Below are 23,861 nucleotides of genomic sequence, written 5' to 3' on the forward strand. Positions count from 1 at the left end.
TGTTGGACGGCAGTGTGTTTGTGTGTGTGTGTGTGTGTGTTTGCATTCACGTTGGAGCGTGTTTATCCATGCTTCTGCTGCGGCGCTAACAGGTTTCCCCCGCCTTGTTGGAAGGTCACTGGTGTCCTTGGTGATGTCTCCTTGTGTGGTAAACAGCACCATGGACAGCAGCACCCGTCCCCTCCCCACAAGCACCTCAGCAGACAGACATTCGTCTCCTTCCAATCACAGAGGCTCCCGCTGTTCGCTTTTTTTTTTTTTTTACTTTCATTGTGCTGATCGGAAAGAATTGGAAACGCTGCCCATTACGCTTCACTCTTCATTTCACTCCCGCATTCCCCGATCTTGAAATGTGAAAATGTGAGAGCTGCAAGGCAGCCGCATCTATTAATATAAGCTCGAAGAGAGAAGCCCTCATAGATAGACTTCCTTGATGGTGACAGGTTCACACAGCCCACTGAAGGCTAAAACATAACAGCGGGAAGCCCTGGAAACTCCTGATTTAAAACTTATTTCTGAGCTGAGCTTCCACGCGACGCTTTAGAGAGCAGTTAAAAGCAAATAAGAAGAGAGGGCAGTAGACTAATGATAAAAACAAAAAGTGGGGGAGAGATTAAAGATGAGAGTCTGCTCCTATACGAAGGGAGCTGGAGTGAGAGAGCGATGAAGAGAGTGTGTGCGAGTGAGCATGCATATGAGAGAGAGAGAGAGAGACAGAGAGAGAGAGAGAGAGAGAGAGAGAGAGAGAGAGAGAGAGAAGGTGCAGATAGCGGGTGGGGAAAACCTCCTCTGTGAAAGGATGATGTCAGTCTCTGCAGCTGAGCCCGGTCCCCAATTCGATGGGGTGAGTACAACCTCTCAGCCTGACAAACCAAGGAGAAGAGCAAGAAAGAGAAGAAGATGAGGGAGGGTCTGCAGAATGAATGAAGAGCTGCAGGTACGTATGTCACATTATCATGCATCTGTGAGTTCATTCATTAGTGCCCTTTGTTGTGTGTGCTGCTTGCGACTAGGCTTTAGTTTAGCTGACACATTTGTTCTCAGGATTTACCACTGTGTGTAATGTAGTCTTTGTCATTATTATTCACATACTGCACATGGTGGACTCGACAGCAATGCCCTCTGGGATACAGTCAGATGACCGATCAGCCACAATATTATGACTATTTGCACAATATAATCACATCCAATACAAGATGATTATTAGGGCAATTATTTTTGCTGCTCCAAATATAATGACGTTCAGTTTTTGACTGACAGGTATTCTTCGAAAAACATTTGGATTATTGTGTCATTGCAGTTTGCAGGTGAAAAACTGCATTATACGAAGAGCTGATATTGTCTCTTAATTCCCACTTAACTATTCAAGGTAACCAAGATATTAGACGCAGTTCTCAGTTGGATGAAATTCAGATCTATACCACCAATAATAATCACATTTTTCAATGAATACCCCTCAAACAGCATCAAACAAAACCAAACATGATTATCTTTGTACATTTTCAATAATGCCTTGTCTTGTCTGTGTGTTGGTGAGTCATCCTGGTTCGCAGTAGGTTGCCTTATCTGTTATCTCAAAAGGGTAGTGTGACGTTCAAAGTCACACACACTAATAGAGCAAGATAAGAGGGAGAATGGATTGATGGCAGCGTGTTTGAGGTCACATTCAACAGGCGGTGACATTGACAAAAATGTGAAGTGAGTGATATTGGACTCATTGTGTGAAATCTTCCCTTTTGTGTGTCATCAACTTCCACGCCGCGAGCCGCAGAGGAGAGCGGGTCACACACGGCCACCTTTCAATGGCAATTGTGGATTGCGGCTTTAAACCCGCAGGCACGCCGCTCACTTAGTCACTGCGCGGATTACGCGGAGCCGTGATGGCCAGGGGGTGACGGATCAAGTACAATGATTTGCTCCATCACATTGCAGGTATTTGCATTGAGGATGCTAGTGAGGGAGAGAGAGGCAAGTCTGCAGGCCAACAGGTGTAATGCATACAGAATCACTTTGAGAGGGGAGAACGGATTGCGCTCTGTGATGAAAGAAAGAAAGATGATGTTATGTGCCTAATCAGGTCTCTACATTTTTAGCTACTTTCATGATGTCATTATGAATTGCAAAACAAACACAAAAAGACATCTTGAATAAATAGCTATTCTGTGGACATCTGTGTGTGGATTAAGTGACAAAAGAATTTTGTTTCACTGTGTGCGCACGTACACATAGATGAGGCATTTAATTCGTTTGACCAAGAAAATTGACAGTTCTTGCGGCAACATTGCAACATTGGACATGGTGGCAAAAAAAAAATTGCAATTTTGGTGAGAGCTTAGTCACAAATTCCTGTTAAATTAATACGCACAGAAAATGCCACTTCAGGTTTTTTGGCTAACTAGAAAAGCCCCATTTTTAAAAGTCATGGATTATGATATCAGAAAGATGCACTCATTATTGTGATATAATTATTGGTATTTTTTGGATCCACTTCATATATTAAAGTTGTTTGCTTTGATTTTGTAGTACAACTAAAAAGCGGATCATTTGAAAGGCTATGAGCAATGACGTTTTCATCCCCGCTCGGACCCATTTCGCAGCACATTTTCATCCCCACTAGGTCCCATTTAGCAGCACCTAAAATGTGACCGCATTCCACATTATAGTTCACAGATATGGCTTCCTATATTGGCTGCTCTATTGTGGTCCTCTCCAATTTGCCATGACACCACTGTCGGGTGCTGGGCTGCACTCAGCGCCAGTATTTTATTTGTTTGCCTGGCCTTGCTGCCACAGCGCCAGTAATTGCCGGAATAATCAAACAGGTAGCGCTGTTGTTGTCATTGTCTCACTTTTACACAGACTCGAGTGAAGTAACAAATGGTTGCGTCGATGAAAGCTCTTTGAGCTGTGACTTCCTGCTGAGAAGCGCCCCTAATTAAAGTGTGCTTGACTTTACTTTCATATTTCCTCTTCCATTTTGCACCCGCTATATTTGTATCCTCTCATGCTTCTTATAGCTTCCTTTCTTCCTCTCTTCTGTCAGGTGCAATATAGTCTTAAAACAGCGACAGGGTGTAGAGTCTTTACGTTGGAGTGGCGGCAAGGTTGCGACTCTTGTCAGGCTACATTGGTTTGATGTCTTGATTTCTGTGTCATCTTCATTCCCGCTCGAGAAATGTGTTTATATTGAATTATTCAAACAAATTCTCACTGTAGAACAGGGCCTTCACATCACATCATCCCAATGGGATTTCATTTCAATACAGTCTGCGTGTTTAGTCATGCCTTTCCTTCTTTCCATCCATCTCCAGCTCCCCTCACATTCCCAGCAGAGGCGACCTGCGCGACCCTCGGCCCGAGTGTCATTACCGCTGACCAGTGGCTCGTCTCTTGCGGCCCCCCAATCCGCGGCCTCCCTGAGAGGCGACCAGGAGGTGAGATGAAAATGGAAAGGAAAGGCAAAATGAGGGATGGAATTGTCAGAAATGAGGTAAACAGATGGACAAGGATGAGAGAAAAGAACAGCAGACAAAAGCAAGTTGCTGAGCTGGTAGTAGGAGAAGAAAAAGAGGCTGTCCGCAGACAGACGGGAGAGAGCGGAAGATGAGAAGCGACAGGGAAGCAGCCCCGCAGATGGAGAGAAGCGATGCTATTTCAAGACGATACTTCCTGATAATGTCGCTCCACTTCAAAGTGCAAAGCGCTCCTGTCATGCTCCTGCACGACTGGGCCTCTGGAGAATTTCTTCATAGATCACATGATAAAAAGAGGCTTGCCAGTGGGTGTGGAAGTGTGTGTGTCTCCTACTTTTTTTTTTTATGTGACACAGTAGCACGAACCTCAATAACATATACTCCACTCTTGCTTCCTTCTAGCACATGGCTGTCCAGAGGATGTGGGAGATTCACTGCACGCTGTGTACATCAAATTAAGAGGTAACCCAAATGTATGTTGGAACGCCTCCCATTAACATCAACTGTATTTCATGCATCCAGTGTTTTAATGACCAAAGCAAAAAATCACAAGAGGTCATTAAGTGCAAAAATACAGTTTGATTAAAAGTTTCTATAATGCAGGTTATGCTGCTTTTTTTTTGTTTTATCCTGTCAACAAAATATATTTGTTTCATTCACTGGTCTTGCTCTTAATATATTTGTTTGTATTATTTCAAGTGTGTTTCAAGACCTTACAAATATTCAAATGTAATACCAATAATAAAAACATGCCTAAGGTATATTTAAATTAGGTTTTTGTATATTGTGGATTTCAGTGATCGTGAAGTTGGTTTGGAATGTAACTCCTGCAAAGGAGCGGGGATCACTGTGCTGGTAATTAGTTGTGGATTTTGTCTAGGTGTTGCTCATTTGATATTTTGCACAGACACTTCTAATACTATATAGCCATTCATTATGAGTTATATATTAGGATTTCCCAGGCAGTAACATCAAATGCAATGTCCTCTTTTTTTTTAAAGGTTTCATCATTTTTCGAGATCGTCCGACTTCTGTCTCCACATGCAAGCCAGTGTGTACTATGGCTTTTTATTCCTATGTGATGATGACAAATGCTCATGTAGGAATAGAAGCCACGTTACACATGGTGTGAGGACAACATGACGTGTGGCGGCTTGATCACCGGGGCCAGTAAAGATGCAATTGTGACTGTCGTCTGGAGTTGTGTGCAATAACATGAAGTGTGTCATTGATGGCTGTGCATCTATTTTTGGCCCGCGGCACCAGTGCTGCTTTGTGTTTGACGCACGGCGTGACAGCAGATCTGCAGGGACGACAAAGTGTACAAGGGAAGAAAAAGAGCCAGGAGGGATCGATACAGATCTTTAATAACAACTATAAAATAGGCACTTGGTGATCCACTTTACAGCTTGCACGAGGCAACCGACTGCACAGATGCACTTCCCTTTCTTGTCATTCTTTTGCACATTATCAAAATAAAACTTTGACATGAAGCATTACACAGACGTTGACCTAGCTACAATACTATACAAAACAAGATACATACGTACAGTATAAACAAAATAAAGCACCTTTTGTTGTCCAAGTAAATACTCTTCAGTATGAAACAGTTTGGAGTTGCCGCCACAGATGATTGTGTTTGTGGTGTGTATGTGGGAGAGAGTGTTTGATATTATCAGTGCATGGGAAGAACTCCGAATACAGGTGGAAGGCCGGCGAAGCCCTTGTACGCACCTGAGTTCAAACAACGGAATCTTTCCTAACGTAGTGTTGGAACAGCCGACAGATGGAGCACTTGGAGAGTTTACACAGTATCTCGAATGAACCAGGAAGCACGCAATGGGATCAACGTGCTGTATAACTGCTACAGGTCTCATGTTCCCTTCTGAGGACATTGGCATTCACATTACAATAAAACACAACGTAGCACCATGTAACGTTTATACAAGAGCCTAATAGAATGCAGTGCAGTAATGTTACAAGAATACACAACAATACATTGGAAGCATGTACAAAGACAATAATCCAGGTCAACAATTACATCAGGTTGGTCCGTTGCCAAGAAAGACGTACACGGGTTAGACCATGTGATGAATGCAAAATGAACATGCATTTCTTAAAAGGATGTATTTGACTTTTCAAGTATTCTTTTTTTCTTTTTCTATAAACATCTGAAATATAATCTCTGGAACAGATAATATATATATATATATATATTTAAAAAAGCAAAAGCAGAAAAGATTTCTCTGAATAGCATTTTCATTTATATATCATATTTGGCATTTGTCCTCACATTTGTGTGATACAAGCGCATGTACAAAGACGACATAAAGTGACTACGTATTTAAGAAGGCATTTCACAGAAAAGAGCTGTGCAATCTCATTCACCATATTGAATTAAAAATCAAATTGGAAGAACTGTGAAATGGTAACTTTTTCATTCACAGGTCCCTCAATGTCTGCTCAGTTAATAGATTCGGACGTGTCCTTCCTTAAAGGAATCTTAAAGCTTGTGAGTTTTTGGCCAAACAGCTGGCTTAGGAGGTGGTTTTGGGACTCTGCTGTCCTGTAGGAGTGGCCCTCTACAGACCTCACCCCCAGCTTTGGCCTGGACTTGTTCAAGGAATTGGTCATGGGGACAGAAGACACTTTGGAAATGGACGTGCGCCCCACAGTTCCCTTTTTGCTTTTGTAATCTCCGTTAAGAGGGGCTGCAATGTCCGTTTTCTTTGGTGAACAGCTATCAAGCAAACTTCGTTTTAACTGCAACCCCAAGGGCGATGTCTTGCACTTGGATATGAGTTTGTTGCTCACGATGTCATCCCGCACCGACGAGAGAACGGGGTAGTCGTTGGGGCTGTCAAATTTTCTCGCCGTGGAAGGATTCAAAACCTTGCTGGGGTGGTACTTCTTTTTGCACCTTGAGTCCATGCTCACGTTCTCCTGAGTTGCTGGGAAGGAAACTCTCTGCAGGCTGTGCGGGGATTTTGCATCCTTCCTCTTCTTTTGCGCTCTCGGAGATTCTTTCTCCTCGTTTGATGACGATGATGTGGCTGAAGTCTTGGACGGGAAGACCTGCGTTGATTCTGTGGCCTTCATACTGGCTTTAGCATTGTCACTTGTTCTAACTTTGTCCTTCTGCTCCGCCGCATGAAATGAAGCTTGTTGTTTGCTGACAGCTCTGTGTGTAGAATTCTCGGTCATCGCATCAGCTGCTAGCTGTGACCCGGGTGTCTTTGCGGTGACTTGTTCTCTCGAGCTGCTCAAAGGGTCTTTGCTAGGTGGAAGCGAATCACTCGTTTGTGTGTCGCCGTAAGCTGCGATGTCATTCATTTGAGTTGTCTCCTCCCTCTCACTACTTGTTGACCACTGGGGGGTCTCCACTCTAATGCACACCGACTCATTCTCCTCTTTCACGTCACACGCTTCAGTCGTCGATTCTCCATCACATTTTTGGTCGAGATGAGCCGTGGGTGTCCTGTCAATTTCCTCTTCCTTGGGGGCAGCAGACGAGGAGCTCATGGAAATACATTTCTCCAGCTCTACCAAGAGATCGGAGTAGTCCTCAGCAATGTCCTCAGTCTTCACATTTGCGCTGTTTGTCTCGCTGTGGTAGTCATTTGTGGCCGTCTGTGTGGAGTCATCTAACATGGGCACGATGGCTTTGGGAGTGTGTGTTTCTGAGGCTTGATTTAGATGCAGCGAGCCCACACTGGCAATGCCACTGTCTGTGCTATTCTCCAGCAGACTGTCGGAGAAAATCCTTCTTTTTTTACTTGCGGGGGAATCACATTCATCGTCTTGGCAGAGAGATGCCTTGGCAGGCCTGTGGACACCTCGGAATTTGAAGATTTTATTGGCCCCTGACAGGTGCTTTTCCATGTGGCGATCAAACTGCTCCTTCTTCGAGAAGGTGTAGTTGCAGGTGCTGCAGATGAAAGACTTTTTAATCACATGCATGACATCAGCACACAGCTCACAAGTGTAAAGCGTTGTGTGTTTGGAGTCTAGCTCGTCCGCTTCCTTGTGTGCGACCTTCAGATGCTCTTTCAGGTCCTGGGCCTCTTGATAAGACACGGGACATTTGTGACACAGGAAAATCTTCTCCAAATTGTGGACCACCAAATGCCGCTGAAGTTTGAAGGGTTTCGGGAACCGCTTCCCACAGTGGTGGCAGTCTCTGGAGGGGTCCTTGCAGTTGGGATGCATCTCCACATTTTTAGGCGCTTCCGTTTTGTGAAGGACCTCGAGTGGGGTCAGTGTGTTCTTGCTGCCGCCTCCGCCACTGCCTTTAGACTTGTGGAGCTTTCGCTCAGCCCCTTCTGGGGTTTTGCTTGCCTCCAGGTTGCTGCTCGCAGTTTGTTCTTGTTCTCTCGTGGCTTTGCTGGACTCTCGGTTGGCTTTGCTAGGCCGGTGCTGCATGATAGAGGTGATGAAGTTCTTCACGGCTGTTTCCTGCATGAAGCAGCCGGGAATGGTCAACATGGAGCCCTGAGTCTGCCCCCGACGAGCAAACTGAGTGGCGTGCTCACGCAAATGCTCATTGTACATCCACACGTCCGAGATCTCCTTCAAGCACATTCCGCAGGTCCAAATCCCGGTCTTGTTCTTTGCATGCTTCTCCCATAAATGGTCTCGCAACTGCTCCCTGGAGCTGAACTTGCGTTGGACACACATGTAGCAGGTTGGCGGCGGTGATGGATTATGGGACAACTTGTGAAAGTTGAGCTCGCCAAGAGTGAGAAACCAAGTGAAGCACACTTTGCACTTGTACTGCTTATCTTTAACCTTTTTTCCACCTTCTTGTCGCTTTCGACCTCGTCGCTCCGTTAGCTTTTTAGTCTTTTCATCATCCTTGTTTTCCATGTTGCCGCTTGCAATGGGGGGAGACACAGAGACATCTTTGCTAGAGTCAAAGAACTGAATTTCGGGTAGTTGAAAGGTGGTGTTGATGTTTTGAATGTCAATGTGGAGGTTATGAGCACTCTCCGCGACATCGTCCTGCTGGGGCGGAGAGCAAGATGGGTTTGACACCTCTGCGTTTCTGGTGATCGGCTCGGAGGTCACCGTGGAGTCTGGATTAAGGACACTGAAATCCTGAGCTTTACTCCACTCATAAGAAGCTTGATCAACAGTGCTTTGAAACGGATTCAAAAGGTCGTCTTGGAGGTCTTCTTGGTCTTTTTGTTTACCGTCAGACACTGTCTTCACGTCAGGGACCTTCGGTGCACTGTTATGACACATGTTTAACATGATGGTATCATTAATGGATATAGTCTCGTATTCACAAGGGGTTGTGTGGTGGTCACTGGGTTGGCTCTCCAAGTGAGGGGTTGCTGTGTGTGTTTCTGGGGGAGGGGTGCAGTCGTGAACGACATCTGAATCAGATAAAAGCTTCTGTCTTTTATTTCTTTTTCCATACACTCGCGGGCACTTTTTTCGTTTTGCTTCTGCGTCTCTCGGAAACAATTGCGAGAATATGGTGTCATCGTCAAGTAAGGCTTTTAGATCAGGACTTGTGCCGGGAGGAGGCGGAGTCAAACAAGCGAGTGGATGTAGCTTGTCTGACGAGATGCCGTTCAGCTCACAGTTGACCTCCACCGCTACTTTTCTGAGAATCTCTTGAGCGAGGTTCTCACTTGATTGTGCGTTTTCATTGATCTCATCCGAAGCAGCACACGTGCTCTTTTTGTATGTGTGGTGTTTTGCGCTCATATTGTCCTCAATCGATGGACTGTTATTTGCAGATATGTCCTCTGTCACCTCCTCACTCAGGTCTGCGCATAAACTCTTGTCTGTATCAGTGACTCGATTGAATCCTGCAGTTTCACTGAGAACATTTGTCTCTCCAGTTGGAGATTGGGACGTATTCTCAGAGCCAGAATTTGAAGTCAAACTGAGAAGTGTTTGCTCTGTTCCAGTTCCATGTCTGTCAGGCTGCTCTTGCTCCAGCAGCACACTGCTCTTAAACTCAGGAGTTATAGCCTGAAGGAGGTCTGTTTTTAATATATTCAAAAGCTCATCTGAGAACGGGTCAAGCTTTGAGTTTTCTTCACTACTTTTGTTCTTGCGAGCTTTGCTGTTCTTTTTTGTTTTCGTAGGCACCAGAGAGGTTTGATTGCCCGTTCCGACCCCTGCCACTGCAGTTGTCTCGGCTGCCATTTCCTTTGTGGCTGACTCATTCGCCGAAACGTTCAATATTAAGGCGGTACCGGTCTCTGTCATCTCAGCTATTTGGGCCGGGGAGGGCTGTGAGTCATCTTTATGTTCCTTCTCTCCAGTTTGTGATGCTTCATAAATAAGCGTCATCCCCTGATTGCCTGATGTTGTGTTTGGTGGGCCAATAGGCTTTACACTTCTGGCTGAATGTTTCATGGCCTTATGTCTTTTCAGACCTGGCACAGTCCTGAAACACAGTAAGCAGATTTCACAAAGTACTTTCCCCTGCTGAAGGTTATTCTGAGCCTTTTTTGGTGAGGTTTCCTTTTTCAAGCACTGACCAGATTCCAACGATGGTCTATTTTCGCCAAGTGGCTTAGGGGTGAGGAGACAACCTGAAATGTCTTGAATGGGAAGTAGACTGCGCTCTTCTACTGCTAACGGTGATTCAAGCTTTCGAAGAGGCAATTTGATAGATTCACAGGGATCGGGCTTGACATCCACATCTTCATTTACAATACCAGCTGGAGAATCTGTGCTTTGCATTTCAGCTGAAAGTCCCAAACAAATGTCTTGTATGGCGAGTGGTTCATTTAGTGAACTTATTTTATTTGCCTCAGCTTGGTTCAGCGACACTGTGGTGTCAGTGGGTGCCTTGTTGAAAACCAATGTTGGCGTAAAGCATTCCTCATGATCATCACCGTGACCCGCTTTTAGAAAGGGATTGTCATCCAATTTGCTCGCTGGCGATATTGGTATGTAGTCGAACTGAGTCAGTTGTGGAGGCTCATCTGAGTTGTTTTTGTAATTCAGAGGACTGAGCTTGAAATCATGAGAACTGCATTTGTCAAAGCTTTTTGACTGCTCGACTCTGCTGGGCACAGGAGCTGGAAAATTGGTGTCAGAATTAGGAAGTTCAAGGTGCGGTGGGCTAGTTAAAGAACAGTTCATCTCGACCGTTGTCTTTACGGCTACGTCACAGTCCATCACCTCCTTTGGGTATTCAGACTTGGCACCAGGTAATCCTGATCTTTGAATTGGACTCGGGTCAACAGAGCTATTACATGGGTTTTCCAGTTTGTCCATTTCCTGATGTTGTGCTAAAATTGGGCTGACTGGTGAAGAGCTGTGTAGAAAGTTGCAGTGATGTCGCTCTACTTCGTCTCTGCAGGGTGAGTTCAGGTTGCTTGCCATGAAGTCCACAGGTAGATCTTCTCTGATGTCGTGAACATCTAAAAGATCCTCTTTTTTATGAATGACATTAAATGACAGATTTGATTCACTTTTCAAAGAGTCATGAACTTGAGGAGCCTCGCAGGGATATCTCGTGGCGTCGGTATTATTGAGGCTTTCCATCTGGCGAAGAACTAACAGACTGTTTTGTCCGATAGCTTGGATGTCTTGAAATGTTAAGCTGTTCTGGGGACTTTCTGTGTTGCTTTCTACCAGAATTGGGCTGCAGGGCTTATCTGTGGTGAGTAGGTCCACTAATAAGTCAGGATTTGGGCTAACATTGTGAATGTCAACTAAACAATGTTTGTTCTCAACAGAACGTTTGGCGTGCTCAGATGTCAATTCATTACCACCGGCCATCGCATCTTCTGGTGACTTGTGAATGTCTAGATTGGATTTAAGGAGAGTCGCTGATAAAGGAACGTGTGCCTCTTCTTCTGTCAAAAGCGGTGGGTCGTTACAATTCTGGCGTGACCGATTCACATTTTTGTCTGTGGCCGTGTCCTCATTTGCATGTGCATCCACCACGTTTGAGCGATGAGAAGATTCAATCAGCGTTTTCATTTCAGGTTCACGCCCATCTGAAATTAATTCCATTTTGGCCTCGCTAATGCTGTTTTTGGTGGGTTCGCTTGGCTCTGATGAAATCGACTGCTTTACATAGACTATGTGGTCAGCACTGTGAGGGAGCGATGACTGCGACTCTTTGAGAATGAATTCAATATTGTCCTTCTGCTCCTTGACACTTGAAGGTGAAAATATATGCTGCTTCTCAGTAATTGCCTCCTTCTCGCTGTGATATTTTTCCTTAGCTGAATGACTCTCACTTTCTTGTTGTGGACTTGTGAGAGAGGTGGCATTTGGCTCCCTGTGTTCTGATACAAGAGATTCACTTTTGAAGAGAGAGTCAGACATGACCTCAATATTTTTCATCAGGTTTTCTGTGTATCGGCTCTGTTCTAAGACATTCTCCTCTTTTGTGTCATCGGCAATGTCTTTTTTGAGATTTCTCTCCTCTGGCGTGCGGTCATTATGGAATTGCGAGGTCATGATTAATGCATCTGAAGCGTCACCTTCTTTTTTGGCATAATGCTCAAGGCCTCCTGGCTCACTGTCAATACTATCGTGGGGATTGTGGTGTCCACTCACTAGGTTGAAGTGGAATGGACTGGTCCATGGAAGTTCCGGTTCAGCGAAGGGCTCTGAAGCCACTCGAGCATCCATGGTATCATTTTCAGAGTCTTCACTCAGTCGTAAGGGCGAGAACTTGCTCATTTGCAGCTGCTTGGAGTCCTCTTGGGTGAGTGGGGTTTCCAGCTTGGTTGTCTGCAGCTGGTTTTCAAGCTCGTTCACGATTCGCTTTATTTCCAATTCATCCTCAGAGGCGCAGCTGTTAAGATTTGCACTGTAGTCAATTATTTTTTCTGGCAGAGACAAAGCCACATCGTTGTAATCGGATTTCTTTTCGTTGCATTTATCAAAATTGCCTTTGTACTGTGAAATCTCATCCGGTAGAACTGGGCTTACGATGAGGTTCCAATCTCTTTGTTCCAGAAAAGGAGAAAATGAGGGCATTAATTCTTCTTTTTTGTCCACTGTATTCTCTAATGAATGGAAGCCTTCTTTCTGAATCGGCATGTCAGAGTAAAGTCCACTGTCGAATGCTGCTAGGTCACCAAACATTGACGAAGTGTCAAATGTAAGAGGGGACTTCATGAGACCCTGATCCTGATCCAGGGTGTAGGGCATGAGGTGGAGTGCATCTTTTTGTATCAAGGGACCTTGGCTTTGAGTTGGTGAAAGGCACACTTCATCAATCAGTGAGGTGCAAAGAGATGCTGGCTTGTGCATGTCGAGCTCATTTACCAAAGTCTTAGCCTCCTTTGCCGTCCGCACACTGTCACTCTGTTTCGCAATCGTCGTGCTGCCTGACAGTTCTGCCTGTTTGGAGCGAGCCCTCTGTCTTCTTTTGCCTTTTTTACCTTTGTCAACACTGGAATCTGTTTCTTTCTGGCCCGTGGGAGAGTGTGACGTAAACGGCAATGGTTTGGCACACTGACTTTGTTCTTCTTTAGGGCACAGATTGTCTGTGCTTTCTAGTGTGTTTGTGCACAAACTGAGAGTTGGGATATTTTCTTTGCCGTTAGACTTCGGCTCGATTGATTCGCTACTGCCATATGTTACTTTTTCAAAAGCTATGACTGATGAGGATGGCATCGAGTCAACAATATCTGCATGCGGAATTGAGTTTGTTGAATTCTCCGTCCTATTTTCGTTGTCAAAGAGATTGTCTTTGTCAGCATTTGGAGATTTAGTGAACGTCAGTGCCAGTGTACTGGTCTCATTGCATGACTTCTGTGGGGAGGAACTTTCATTGATTTTTCGCACGGGACATTCTTTTCTTTTAATGTCGGCCTTTCTCTCAGAATCCGATTCAATGCGCTCAATGCTTTTAGGGCTGTTCATGCTGTCGCTTGAAACACTCACAGATGTGCTGAGTTCACTGCTTGTGGAGGACCTGCTACCCCTTCTCTTGAGTCTCGGAGGGGAACCCTGTTTCTCAGGCGAAAGAGAAATGTCCTCACTTTTCTTCACCTCAAAGCACTCTTTTGAGGCTTGCCGCCACGCCGCTCGGTCCCTCTCGCTGCGAGCTCGCCATTTACACTCTTTGCTGTACGTGTATTTACACCGACTGCTTTGGTTAAGTCGGCCTTGGCTTGCTATCTTTACTGGCTCACATTCATCGTCTGAGTCTGAAACATAGTCGTACTCTCCGAATCCAGGGTTCTGTACAGTGGGCGGCAGTCTTTCCATCACTAAGGAAAATTTGAGGTTTTTGCTGCCTTTAACATTGAGCTTATTTTTTTGTTGGACTATTTTATGTATGAGTTCTTTGCTCCATGTGCCACCCCCAGTGCTTCTCCTCTTGCTCTCTTTCACTGCAGTCCTCGGGGTTGGAGATGTGGAGGTTTGGATGGGCATTGACACAGATCTGTCCTGAAAGCCTTTAAAAGCGCAGCGTTCCGAGAACCTGCTTGATAAGACAAATCTTGGGGTAGTCGCGCTTTCGTCGTCACTTTTGCACAGCTTTCTTGACGCTTTCACTTTACTCTCGTGCTCCTTCATCTTCTCCCTCGGGGCTGTTTTGGGATTTTTAGAGGGGGTCTCTTTTTTGGTGTTGTTTTTTTTCGGATCACGCTCAAAATTCAGAGGTGTTTTCACACGTTTGTCGGCATATGTTTTATGTCTCCGAGGGCTGTCGACATCTGACTCGTAAAGGGAACTTTCCTGTCTGGGTGAGCTGCTGTCGAGTGCTGCTTGTTTGTCTTTGTTCTCAACTCCGACATTTTCTTTTGTTTTCACGCACTGTTTGTTGGATGTTGCTTTGACGGTGTTGAGCTCATCATCAGCAAATGCATCAATAAAGCTACTGTCTATTTCTGCGTTGTCTGACTGGTACCCAAGCCCATTCAGAGCTTCTGTAATTAGGCTGTCTAACTTGGCATCCTCCATTTCCAATTCAGGGAGAGGAACAGGGAGGTTGCCAGAGCCAGAGAACAAGTTAAGTTTCATTGGATCATCCTTGGTGTCAACTTTTGTTTCGTTGTCTGACATCAGTTCTCCATTCTTGTTAAGGCCCAAAAGAGATAGATGAAGGTCAGAAGGGCATCTTGACATGGAAACATTTGGCGGCGATGGCACTGCTTTAGATGGTTCTGTGTGGAACTTTCGATTGTCTTCCATCTTTGGCATGTTGGGCTGTGTGCAATATTGCTTATGTCCAAGAAATGAAGCGACGTTGCTGAAATTCTGATCACACTGCTTACAAGTCAAAAGTACATCCAACTGGTCAAGATTGGCGGTGGTTAACGAGGTGGCAAACAGCTGATGCGCAGAGTACGGTGGGGGAGGCTGGTGATGCTCCATCCCGTAACTGTCCATGTAACCTTTGCTCCCATCCATTGTTGTCTTTGTGTGCGCGCTGCTGTGCAGGTAGCCCATCATGTTGTCTTTGTCTCTGTCTGGCGCATAAGGAATGTTTCTTTGACCTTCGGCATGAAACTGATGCGGGTGAGCGTTTAGGTGATCGGGAGCTAACTGGGTTTTGGACTGGGGCTGGTGATAAAACGTGACGGCGGCACCTGATTTTGACATCTGACTATCCTCAGAGTTGTTGTTTACTGGACTGGTGGATGTTGGCGAGAGGGAAGAGCAGGTACTACTCGATGCGGGAGTATGAGCCGGGGAGGGCAAAGGGGAATCGTGAGGCGACACCATCATAAGGCCCATGGGTGCAACTTGCAGTGGCGAATAGGTGTAGTTCCTCGCCGACGATACGGGAACCGTTTGGTTGAGCCCGAAATATAAACCCTTATTTTTTGATTCACACAGTTGCGTGTGACTCATTTCTACTTTGAAGGTGGAGACCTGTTTGACAGTCTCCTGTCTTTGGTTTGAAAAACTTTCGCCATTTCTGCTGCTTTGAAAAGAACTGGGGATTTTCAGCGAGCTATTTGGATGGGATTTATTGTCATCCTGCCATTCAGAAGGTGAAACCATGTAGGGCACTTTCTGATTGCTTACTTTGCTTTGATAACTCAGTTCGGCCGCTGGTCGCAATTGCTGCCACTGCATTCTGTTGTCTTTAGATACATTTAGCCTTTTGTCAGGTGGAGACTGATTCTGAAACTGAAACTTGTCAGTCACATCACTGTACTGAACTGAGTTTTGCTCCACTGGTAAACATGTCTTACTAGGCCCCTCCCACGAGTGTGGTAACCCGTTTAAAACATGATTATTGCCGCTTTTATCAAATTGCACTGCGCCTGTTTGAATACGATTGACTGTTGAATTGTTTAAAGTTTTGCTGAGAAAGTGCATTTGTGTGTGTGGAATAGTTCTTGTGTGGTGCACACTTGCTTGTGTCCTTTGGTTGGCAGTTGAATCTTTCAGGTGACAGTTCCTCGTGCTCCCTGGGGCTACGGCTGCATCTTTACCGTCGACCTGTCCAAGATCGTCCGCGCTCTCATTCTTGCCCTGCTCCGGCTGCTGCGAGACGGAAGCGGAGCTGTCACTGCTGGTCGAGTCCTCGCTCAGATTCCTGGGGCACTGAGTAAAGGCTTGAATAAACTGTGACTGCTGGGTGTGAGGATAAGAGCGCCTGGGCTCCGGCTGCTGTTCATTACTGAACTTGTTGCCGTTTTGAGCAAGGTTTGGCCCCTCTACAGGCAAAAAGGAAAATGAATTATGAGTCCCATGAACAGAACCGAGGGAGGAGTCTGTAAAGTCTTGGGGTTGTGGGTTCTGGTCACAGGGAAAAGAGTCAGAGGTTGACTCCTCCAGAAAATTATATCCATATTGAAAAGAGCCAGGCACAAGGCTATTTGTCTTGTCTGTATGAGCAGTGGATTTTTGCGATGAAGCGTAGTTAGCACCATTAAAAGTTCTCTCAGGAGACTGCCACGTGTTCGAGGCACTCAGCTGAAAGTCAGTCAAGATCAACTGGCCGCCCGACTGTGCATTGGTGTTCTCCATCGTGGCAGGCTGCTGTTTCTGTGACAGGGGGGGATGTTGGTGGGACGATGTCCCACTTGAAGATCCCAGTGCCTGTGAGGTATAGCTTGGAGAGGTAAGGTTGGAGGAGGCCTCTTCGAAACAACGGCTGTAGTTGAGCTCTTCTTGCTGGAGCTCAACCGCCCTCTCAGGTATGCTGGGAGTGTGGAATCTGTAGCTGCCTGGGACTGGGCCACGGCTGTTGTCCAGTTTTGTCGCTGGTGAAACCTTCTGCTGTGGGTAGGCAATCCCAATGTTGAGGTTGGCGCGAGTGTTGGTGATGCTGAGACTATACAGGTGCTGTGGGTTGACGCGCTCTGACTTTCCAGAGCGCTTGTTCTTCTCTCTGCCACGCCCCTTTCCACTTGGTGATTGGGGACTTCCTTTGCCACTGGACCAGGTTCTGTCAATGGCAAACTTTGATCTGTTCTGCAATGATCTGAAGTCAATCTTGCCAGCCTGCTGTGGCCGTATTACAGCCTCACGCTGCTGAGAACCGTTGCACTCCTTTTTTACTTCGTCAAGCTTGGGGCCTCTGCTGCTGGCTCTGGCGTCGGTGTCTGCGCTTGAAAAGTGCTCTGAAGACTCCTTTGTGGTTTTGACACTCTGCTGTTGCATCGCTGTCCCCTCATCCTGCAGTTTGGACTCAGCGCCCAGCTCTTTGACAGCATGCATTCGCTGAGTCTCTCCTGCCATGGTGCACAATGAGTGCTTTGAAGGTCAGCTTCTCAGATGAGGTGTCTGGGTGACAGAGGCATCGTCTTTTGGGTTGCATGAATCAGCAAACGTCCACGGGCAGGAAGTGCAAGGACCGGGCTGCTTGCTGCAGGCTCATCTCTTGACTTTCATTTTGCGCCGATGATCTCTGGCAGCCCAGCAAATCAGACCTGGAGGAACACACGGGATCAGTTAAAAGGCTGAAGCGATTTTATCAAAATACTTTTCCTCATATCAAAATAGACTTGTCAAACAGGATTCATTATAATGAACTTATAGTGAAAAGACATGACCTGTGATCGAGTAACTGGACCTGCAGCATTTAGAAATGACTTCCATGAGTCAAGTGTATTTTTTCTCCCCATTTCAGCCAGCAGAGAGCACCATTGCATCATGCGACAAAGTGGCTTCCAAGGCCCAACTGCAGCGTCTCATCACGTTGCCAAATTCTACCAAGTGAAACCCAAAGTCAGAAAGGTCCAAATTATGGAAAAACACAATGTAGTATTTACAGTACACGTGCTGGTTCTCAGACAAATCATTTGATCACACGTGCAATTTTAAAATGAGGAGGAAGACAACAATACAGGATGATAGAAATCCTGTCTCTAAAAAGATGACAGTCGTTAAATGATTCACAGACTATAGTAGCACAATGTTATGGTGCTTTTGCTAAAGAAGAATAAGATCATGGTGGAATATCTGGAATTTCTTATGGCTTTCCTCAGGCATCCCAGACACTGCCTCTCAGATCTTCGTTTACTTTGGCCACAACTGTCACTGCTTCTTTTTGAGGCCAGACCAGATGAAAGCTAAAGTTTAGCACCAAAAAGTCATTCATAGGGAACTTAAATCTGACCTACTTTTCTTTTTTTCCATGGCTATGACTGGCAGAAGCCACAGAAGAGACCCTCATCTTCATTAGATTTTACACAATAATACAATAGCCTTTGCACATATTAACCTTCCTACTTCTACTTCAAGTAAGTAGAAATGACATTCAAAAATTACCTAATGAGAATGCGGTATAAGTAATCACACCTACGCCCAGACCAGGCAGGTTTTCGTAAAAGGGTTTCAGTCAGCGTGGTGTCGGGAAGTGGCGCTGAGATGAAAAAAGAAAAAAAAAATCCTTCAAGGTCATTCCTTGGCATATGTTTCTGCGTCGCAGCCTTTGGTAAACCTCTCAAAGGTATTTAGCACATGAGAAGGGAGGCCTGAGGCTGCGACCTGGCTGGGTTTTAGGCCTGTTTGTGAAAAATCACATCTTCTCTGCAGCTCCGCACACACTGTCTGCAGCTGTCTTAGCTACAGGTTGGGGAAAGTAGCATGAAAGGTCCTGCCAGAATCTCCTCAGTGCTTGATCCATCTCCTCAACAGTCAACAGTCACCATCATACATCATAGCTTCAATTGTATTTGCCCAGAATGACCGTTGAGGTTCAGGGCGGTGGATGAATGGCTATGGCAACAAAAAGACCAGTAAGAAGAAAGTAGCACCAATGCCTCAGCTGTCAGTTTACGAAAAAAACGGCTCATTTGTTTTTCCAATGTAAGCTGAGAATGCTTCCCTCCATTCCGATGCATTTCAATACATTCTGTGCTTTAACCACACTCGTGATCGGTTTCAATTAGCTACTTTTTCACAGGTCATGCATATCAGTCTCACTATTTTGTGAGACCTCACCTTTTTGGGCTGGCTTATCTGATTTTATCTTGCAAAGTATAAATTGATCTTGGACTGTCAAAAGAATATTGGTGGAGGCAAAACTGCAAGCATGGAAGGCATATGCCTTGTGATAACAAATTTTGCATGGCTGCTCTAAATTTGGTTCCAAAAGAGTGGGGCTTTTAGTGGGGCTTCATAGGTCAATTAAGGTTGCGCACGCATGCTTACTTTCTCCAAGTCGTCTTTCACACGATCAGGCTGCTCAAGCATCCCACTTGGCGTTCCCACAAAACCACCATTAGGGCAGCTTGACATTGCTGAGCACTCAGTAACTGGTATATTTATGCTATAGATGTTTTTGTGTCGAGAAAATCGAGAGATTTGTTCCATTACACATGCATGGTGAGTATTCACGTTCTCTCTGGGGTGAGGAAGTGGGTAAGGGGTAGTTGAGTGAAAACTCAATTTCCTGAACGTCCTTTCCATCATTATGGTGCAGTATAAATGCAGTGTCTGCTTGAGTGAAAATATGCTGGTAACACTGTCAGCTCATCACTTCACTGTTTTGAGTTATAATTGCTTTCAGAAATTCTTTTCTCCTGCCAATGAGCTGCAGATCTCGCAAAGTCTGTTATCTTAAGGGACTACTGACTCAGCATCTCTGAGCTTTGTTAATGTGGTCTTTGTAACAAAAGATATCGACCTAATGTGACTCAAATAAACGGTTGAAGCACATCATTGGTGCCAGGTTAGGTGACCTTATGTGTATAGCAATTGGAAATTACACCGCTTAACACTTATGGGTAGTTAGGACCTTGATTAAATCATTGTCTTGTCATGACTGGTAAACACACACTGAAACTATAGCAATTTTTGTTAATGGAAATGAAAACAAATCAATCATATGAGCATCAGATTTACTAGACACTTGCACTTTTGTCTGAGACAAGAAATGAGGTCAGCTCAGGAAAAAGGAAACACAGCAAAGAAGGTCATTCACTTTCAGGAAAATCCCACATTGATGTGAGTGTGATGCTCAGTAGGTTGTATAATCAGGAGTGTGGGGGGGGGGGGGGGGGGGAGGGCTGGAGGGTGAGCTGGCAGAAGAAAGGCTGTCTTGCTGCTCTCATCAAGCCGCTGCCGGCATGACTAGTCCGGAGAAGGGAATGTGCAGTCAGAAGGGCTGGCCCAGAGCCCACACTGGGGCACACTGCCAAAACCTCGGTCAGTGTGCCTGCCTACACTGTATTTTTGGAAACATCCATTATGCAAGCAATTTGCCTTTAAGATCTCTGCATTCTGCAAGGACTGGGAGGGAAGAAATGTCAATGATGTGAGGACAGTGCAGCGTGTTTCCACAGCAATACAGCCTGAAGGTGGAAGTGTGATCAGTACTCTGTCGGTATCCAATCACACACTTTACCTCCCTACTTGTGATTTATGGGCTAAATCTTTGACATAGTTCAACTTCCTCCATACTGATGATAGCTTGATAGAAATCTTTAAAATAGTAAAAGGATGCCAGCGCTACCCCTGCTGCAGTTCAAATGTCACGTGCAGTACCAAAAGGGAGATTGTTATCGTGATGCCTTCATACCTCCACCAGCCCTGACTCCACCCTGACCCAGTGCGGTTAGCTGCACTGCAGGGAAGACGTAAGCGTGTGTGTGAGTCAGAGTGTCTCGTGTATAAGTGTATCTAAAGAGACTTTGGTGTGTAATTCCAGAGGCTCCATAGTTTCTCCCCATTTCGCAGACGAGTTTTCTTTTATTTATTTATTTTTTCTAACCACTGGATTCCGTTTCCATATTGCTAACCGCGACATTCCACAAACATGATGGAATCTTTGTTTTAGTGTTTAAAGGTCATTTTCTTTCCTCTTTTTTTGACATAATTTCCCTTGTGTCTGCATGCGTATGGAACATTACTTGCATGGCTGTTCCAAAAACCAGGTAAATTCTTGGATTGATCATAAAAGAAGGAAAAGTAGTAGGACTGCAGGGGAAGTGCAAGTGAAAAAACCTAGCCTGACTCCCGCAGTTAAGCAAGTGAATCTGATCTTTAATTGACAAATTCCTTCATTCAGGTATATTTCTTCCACCTTCCTTCTTTCACTCTATCAATATTTGCTTGTCCCTTCTTTAGCCAGGGCAAAAGTATTTGGTTCCCTCTCAGAATGTGTTTTATTAAACGAAAGAGATACTTTGAGATTAAATAAGTATGGGATTATCTTAATGTCACAGGTATGTCTGGGGCAACACTCCTGAATTTTAATAGTTGAAGAATTAATGCTTTTTTGAATGACAACACACTGGGGAGATGGAGACAAATATTGGAACTGCATAACTCACCAGTGTTTAGGCAAGCCAAACAGCGAGAATAGGGCCTTGGGGTGGTCCCGACTGGATTTGAATGTGGCAGATGGACCCCGCAAATCCAAACAAGAAATGGGGGAGGAAATACTATAGCAGTGCTCAAGGGTCTCAACCGCACACAGCACAGAAGTCATAAATCATCCCTTTTAGTCAGTTATGAATCGAAAAACAAATGGATATATTCGATGAATTTAATAATTCCAGTACTGTTGTAGTATGTCATTCAACGGTAGGATATCAAAGGTTAAACATTTATCGCTTGTCTCATATTCATCCATTGATGGAGACCCGAAATATCTTCAGTCTTAAATTATTGGCCTAATTGTTTTCATACTTTTGGAGGGGAGAATAGAGTATCGATGCTCTATGAATGTAGGAACTATCTACAGTAAGTCATGAATGTAGGCAAACTAAGACACACTCAATTATTCAAGTGTAGATTTTGTGTATTTTGTGCATTCACAGTGCAGGAAGTAAAAAGGATGGAAAAACTTATGTTAATGATATCTCAAAGAGTTAACCAGTACAGACATACAACATCGGCAGAGGTACAGATATCGGTATTGGTGCAAGTTGTATTTTCTATACTGTACTGTATTTGACAGAAACATATATTTGATGCACAAGAAAACCAAATGCACCAGCAGCATGTCGGTGAAAGTCGAAAGATGGGATTGGGCCTGTAAAGGCAGAGTTATAGTGTAACTGTTGCCTTGGGGTATTTTTCTTATTGACCTGTCAGCCTCCTACCATGAATCAATGAACAAAGTCATCTAAGGCGAACGTGCACAGGCAAGTAGGAATGTCACTAATACCACCTGTTTGACAGAAGTCCATTCAAGCTGTCATATGTGATACGATGATATAATGAACACTTTAGCAGTACAGGAGATTCAGCATAACGGGCCAAAATATCAATGATTTATCCATGCCTCGCAGTCACAGTCCATATGGTGAGTCGGAAAAGTATTTTCATGGGAAGCAGTTGAAGGCCTATCCAGAAGACTATTTAGGACATATATTTTCTCAAACGATAAACGGTAGTAGCTTTGATATATTCTTTTTAGTATCTTTGATGAATAAAATAAATAAAACACACTGGCTCTGTTAACAAAAAATGCATTTAAAAAAATATCCATGCAAAAAAATACAATCACACATCTGTAGCGGGACAGTAAATAAATGAAATGTCTTATCTTCAGAATGTTCTTTTCGACCTTCCCAAAAAAATGCCTGAAACATCTCATGTTGTTGACCACCACTGCTAAAATTGGGTACATCCTTAATTGAACAGATCGCTACATTTTACCCCTGAAATGAAATTAACAAATGAAACATTAACAAATATAACCCAATATGTGTAAGGACAATTGAGTTTCAACATGCGGCAGAGTAAGGGAACAGAATACATACACAATTCTGCCAGATGAGGCATGCTTGTATTATTTTTAATTTTCAAAATTTTAACATTACTATGTGTGGGTGAAGCTTTAATCTACAACCATTTTAGCAATTAGGAGAGAATCTTTACAAGAAGACATTTGAGTACATGTGCGCACGCAACTGCATATAATTGTACACTTTACTATTATACTGCGTATCTGCATGTGTGGTTGCAGTAAAAGTGTCTGCAAAGGCTTTCAGGTATAATTTCACAATGGAATGTGTGACCAATATGATTGTTAGTGTGATGCTTTTCTTTGCCTCGTGAGAGATGAAGTTATTGGGCTGCATTTTAAAATTTTAGGCAGCCTTAACACCAATTAACCTGCGGTGGAATATTGGTTAAAAATTTTACAATTTAAATGTGGCAAAGCAGTGTTTAAAAGTACGCTTGTACAAATACATACTATCATATACATTATGTCATGTACAAATGTTTACAAAGATTGCTACGTCTAAGGCTCCGCAAAAAGCACATAAAAGTAGCTCGCTTAAATTTGGCATTGCGTGACAAGAACGGAAAAGCAAATAGGTTTGGTGTTTTTTTTTTCTAAGATGGCGCCGTAGTGGCAGCCATTTTCAAGAGCTCTTAAGACCTCTGTTGTTATTTTGTTAGTTGGTTTTTTTTTTTGTCGTGTTTTATTTGTCCAACGTGTGGACCCTTTGTGAACTTTTCCAGCCATTTGGCCCTGACATTCCTCAACAGAGTGATATGCTTGTTGATTGCGCATTCCCAGCAGCACTGATCTTGGAGGGAATGTCTGCGCTATTTGAGTATAGTATAGTATAGTATAGTATAGTATAGTATAGTATAGTATAGTATAGTATTGTATTGTATTGTATTGTATTGTATTGTATTGTATTGTATTGTATTGTATTGTATAAAAAACAAAAATCAGCCCTATGCAAACTCAAGGAAAGAAGTCTTTCCAGCTCGGGTGAGTTGAGCATCGTGGAAAGGTTAGCAGCAGGGGGAAAACCTTCAGTTGATACATTTTTCTTCCTATTTAATTCAGTTCAATTTGAGTCAAAGTAAAAACTCTGCTCTGGCCAATGGTAAAGAGGGAATTCCAGGCAAAGAGAGCATGAGTCAGAACCAGAATTTTCCATATTCAGTCTGACTGACTGACTCTTTTTAAATAGTCCAGGGAAATGTCCAAATGACCTAATTACAACTCAGGGTTTCCTAAGTAGCCTGTGTCAATGAATGACATGATATTGAAAATGTTCATAGTCACAA

The 23,861-nt window shown here is 44.2% G+C and overlaps 1 protein-coding gene and 1 long non-coding RNA gene across 4 annotated transcripts in view; one reads left to right on the top strand and one right to left on the bottom strand.

Annotated features, from left to right (window-relative positions):
* Window positions 1–756: 756 nt before the first annotated feature.
* On the top strand, window positions 757–4,978 carry LOC119124259. Its single transcript, XR_005098234.1, has 4 exons — window positions 757–937; window positions 3,312–3,434; window positions 3,876–3,935; window positions 4,475–4,978. It is a non-coding gene; the product is annotated as an uncharacterized LOC119124259 (long non-coding RNA).
* Window positions 4,823–23,861, bottom strand: part of LOC119124258 (zinc finger protein 469) — a 167,291-nt gene continuing 148,252 nt past the window's right edge. For 2 of the 3 annotated variants that reach the window (XM_037253994.1, XM_037253995.1), the window contains one exon: window positions 4,823–17,305. In XM_037253994.1, the coding sequence (XP_037109889.1) occupies window positions 5,937–17,114 (11,178 nt within the window). In that variant the 5' untranslated portion in view covers window positions 17,115–17,305 and the 3' untranslated portion in view covers window positions 4,823–5,936. The remainder of the gene's footprint in view (window positions 17,306–23,861) is intronic. The other variant, XM_037253996.1, reaches the window with a different exon arrangement.

Source organism: Syngnathus acus, chromosome 6 (assembly GCF_901709675.1).
Source record: "Syngnathus acus chromosome 6, fSynAcu1.2, whole genome shotgun sequence".
Taxonomy (NCBI): domain Eukaryota; kingdom Metazoa; phylum Chordata; class Actinopteri; order Syngnathiformes; family Syngnathidae; genus Syngnathus; species Syngnathus acus.